Below are 2,802 nucleotides of genomic sequence, written 5' to 3'. Positions count from 1 at the left end.
GTTTTTAAACAGTGAGCTGGGGTCAGTGCCTCAGCCCAGCTGAGTCACCACAGCTTGGCTGCAGGCCCAGTCAGGGGGAGGAGAGGGAGCAACAGCCAGCAGACAGACACAGGGGGAATAGACAGGGCTGCTGGGGATGGTTGTGCAGGCTGTGCACTGCTCAAGGGTATCCAAAGCCCAACTCTGTGTATACCAGGAAGCTGGGGTGGTTTGGGGGGTCTTGTTTTAATTGTCACAAAGGTGTCATAGGTGCTCAGTGCAGTCCTGGGAGTGAATGTCCAGAGGGTAGTGGAGCCAAAGCCCGCATACCTGGCTGGCCTCCCAGAATGTGAGCTGAGCCCAGGAACACTGTGAAGCCAAGATGCAGAGGTTGACGAAGGCACAGCCCATGGAGATGTGAAAGTAGAAAGGGAAGAGTTTGCTCTGCACCAGACCGAAGGTATGTCGGGGAAGGCCTCGGAAAAGCACAAAGCCTGTGGGGTGCAGGGGACCAGTGTTAGGACTCGTCCAAGGACCCTCTCTCATCCCTGTCCCCACCGCGGGCATCCATGATGTCCAGGCCGACGATCCCTACCTGAGATGAAGGTCACCCACATTTGCATGCCCCAGGCCCCTGACAAGACCAGGAGATGGACCACTTTAGTCAAGCTTCCTGGATTCCCACCTTCCTCCATCTTTCAGGCCTGAGAAGGAGGCACCAGGTAAGTCAGAGCTTTATATTTGCCCTGTGGCCTTCAGACCCTGTGAGCCTGCACAAGGCCAGGGTCATGGTCTATCCAGCAGAGATACCGGGCTAGCAGCCCAGGAATGGGATGGGGAAGACCCAAAACAGTTGTGACAACCCCGACCCTATCTGTCCAAATGTCAGCCCCCAAGATCTTAGGGTCTCTGAACCCCAACATCCATGCCACCTCTGAGACCCCCAAATTTCAGCTCCAGCAGCTCAAGCTTGCAGCCCTACATCTTCAGAGATCACCCCAGTGATTCCCAAATATCATCCCAGGGACCCACTTCTAACATCAAAGACCACTCCTTTCATGACAGGATGTCGCTAAGAACATTCCCGAAGCACCTCCCAGAGACGCGTTCTAATCCTGGAAACCCCAAATCTCATCCGGAGGAAACCGACCCCACCACTGGACCCGGATCTCGACCCGCAGCACCAGGAGTCCCGGGCTGGACCTAGGATGTCAGGCTTGGTGGGCTCGGTACCTCACTCCCGCGCTCTGGGGTGGCCCCCGGACCTCCTCAGCTATCTCCCCTCGTGGGACCAAGAATTCGTCCCGCCCCCCAGCTAAGCCAGAAGCCAATCGGACCGGAGATCTATATCGCCTGTACCGCCCTCTTAAATATTGACCAATCGATAAACGGAAACTAAACCTGAAATCCCGCCCACTCTCCGGACTCTCATCCAATTATACCGCGGATCCTAGGATCTGCGGAAGCGGAAAGGCGCCAATGAAGCCTTCGGCTGTATCGGCGGGGGCGGAGCTAAACTGCCAGCCACACCCCTCTCTGTGACTCTACCTTTGGACTCCGCGCGTTTTAATGGGATGGTGTCCCCACGGGATCAAATTTCAGCGTCACAGCTGGGGACTGGCTTCGCGGTCCCTGATGGGAGAGCATGAGCAGGTGGTATGTGGTAGGTGGGGGTGGAAAGGGGTCTGAAGCTTGGAGGGCGCAGGATTCAAGGCCCCGGGGGCGGGGCCCAGGCAAATGACCCCGCCCCCTTCCTCCGAGAATTCTATCTGGAGTGACTGAGGTAGAAGCAGGTGATGTTGGAGGCGAGTTGGGGCGGGGATCGACCTGGTGTCCTGCCTGCAATTGTCACTCAGAAATGCACCCTGCTTTTTCCCTTCCCAAGTCTCCCAGGGCTCCTATGATTCCAAAGTACTAAGTCCTCAGTGTAATTTTCAAAGACTGAGTTCCCGTTATTGTGTATCAGGCACTCGTATGGATTAATTTACTTAATCACAACAACTCAGTAAAGTAGGTAGTATGATATCCCATTTTTATAGTTGGGGACACTGAGGCTTGAAGAGGTTTCATAATTATCCCAACATCACACAGCTGGGAAGGGGACAAAACTAGGATTTGAACACCAGCCATCCAACTGGAGGGTCTCCTTGCTTAATCATCATGCTGTACTGCCTCTGGCAGTGAGGACCTCCCTGAGGCAGTAACTTTTGAAGGGGTAGCTTAGAACATTTCAGGAAGAATAATAACCCTTGCAAGTTATTATGGTGGGTGTGAAGACCCAGTGAGGGCTTAGGATGGTGTGTGAAGACCCAGTGAGGGCTTATGGTGGTGCCCAGCACTCAGCCAAATGTTCAGAAAATATGAACTTAAAAAGGGATTAAGGAAGATTTTACAGAGGCGATACTGAGTAAGGTTTTGAAGGGTATATAGGAGTCTTCCAGGAGGACTGGGCTAGGGGAAGGATACCAGAGGGCCCAGAAAGGACAAAAGAAGAGAAAGCACTATATTGTGGCCTTTCTGGCTGAGTGTGATCCATGGCAAGATGCCCTTCACCTGGAAGTTTTTCCAGGCAGACCTGTCCCAGGTTTCTCCGGCTGTGACAGCCCTCACTACACTGGAAGGGCAAGGGGGTATGTATGTGAGACCCAGAAATGAGCCCTTTCCTGTTCCCAGCCTTACCTAGTGCAGGCATGGGCCCCAGTTCAGCTAACATTTGTTAAATGGATGTGCTGTGCCTCTCCTTCTCACATTCTGTGGCTCTCATTTACTGGGGAGCCAGTTCCCAACTCCCCTGCTTGGCTTGCCCTGACTTGTTTGAGCTGT

The 2,802-nt window shown here is 53.7% G+C and overlaps 1 protein-coding gene across 3 annotated transcripts in view; it reads right to left on the bottom strand.

The window, feature by feature from the left end:
- TMEM205 (transmembrane protein 205) overlaps window positions 1-1,374 on the bottom strand; it is a 2,635-nt gene extending 1,261 nt beyond the window's left edge. Inside the window, exons 1-3 of one of the 3 annotated variants that reach the window (XM_010828325.1) lie at window positions 1,183-1,374; window positions 575-683; window positions 310-473 (exon numbers count right to left, since the gene is read on the bottom strand). In XM_010828325.1, the coding sequence (XP_010826627.1) occupies window positions 310-473; window positions 575-674 (264 nt within the window). In that variant the 5' untranslated portion in view covers window positions 675-683; window positions 1,183-1,374. Of the gene's footprint in view, window positions 1-309; window positions 474-574; window positions 684-1,129 lie in introns of all 3 variants that reach the window. The other 2 variants (XM_010828324.1, XM_010828323.1) reach the window with 2 other exon arrangements.
- Between the last annotated feature and the right edge of the window lie 1,428 nt (window positions 1,375-2,802).

This window comes from Bison bison, unplaced genomic scaffold (assembly GCF_000754665.1).
Source record: "Bison bison bison isolate TAMUID 2011002044 unplaced genomic scaffold, Bison_UMD1.0 scf7180017864492, whole genome shotgun sequence".
In the NCBI taxonomy this organism is placed as follows: domain Eukaryota; kingdom Metazoa; phylum Chordata; class Mammalia; order Artiodactyla; family Bovidae; genus Bison; species Bison bison.
This window is presented reverse-complemented; position numbering and strand designations above follow the sequence as displayed.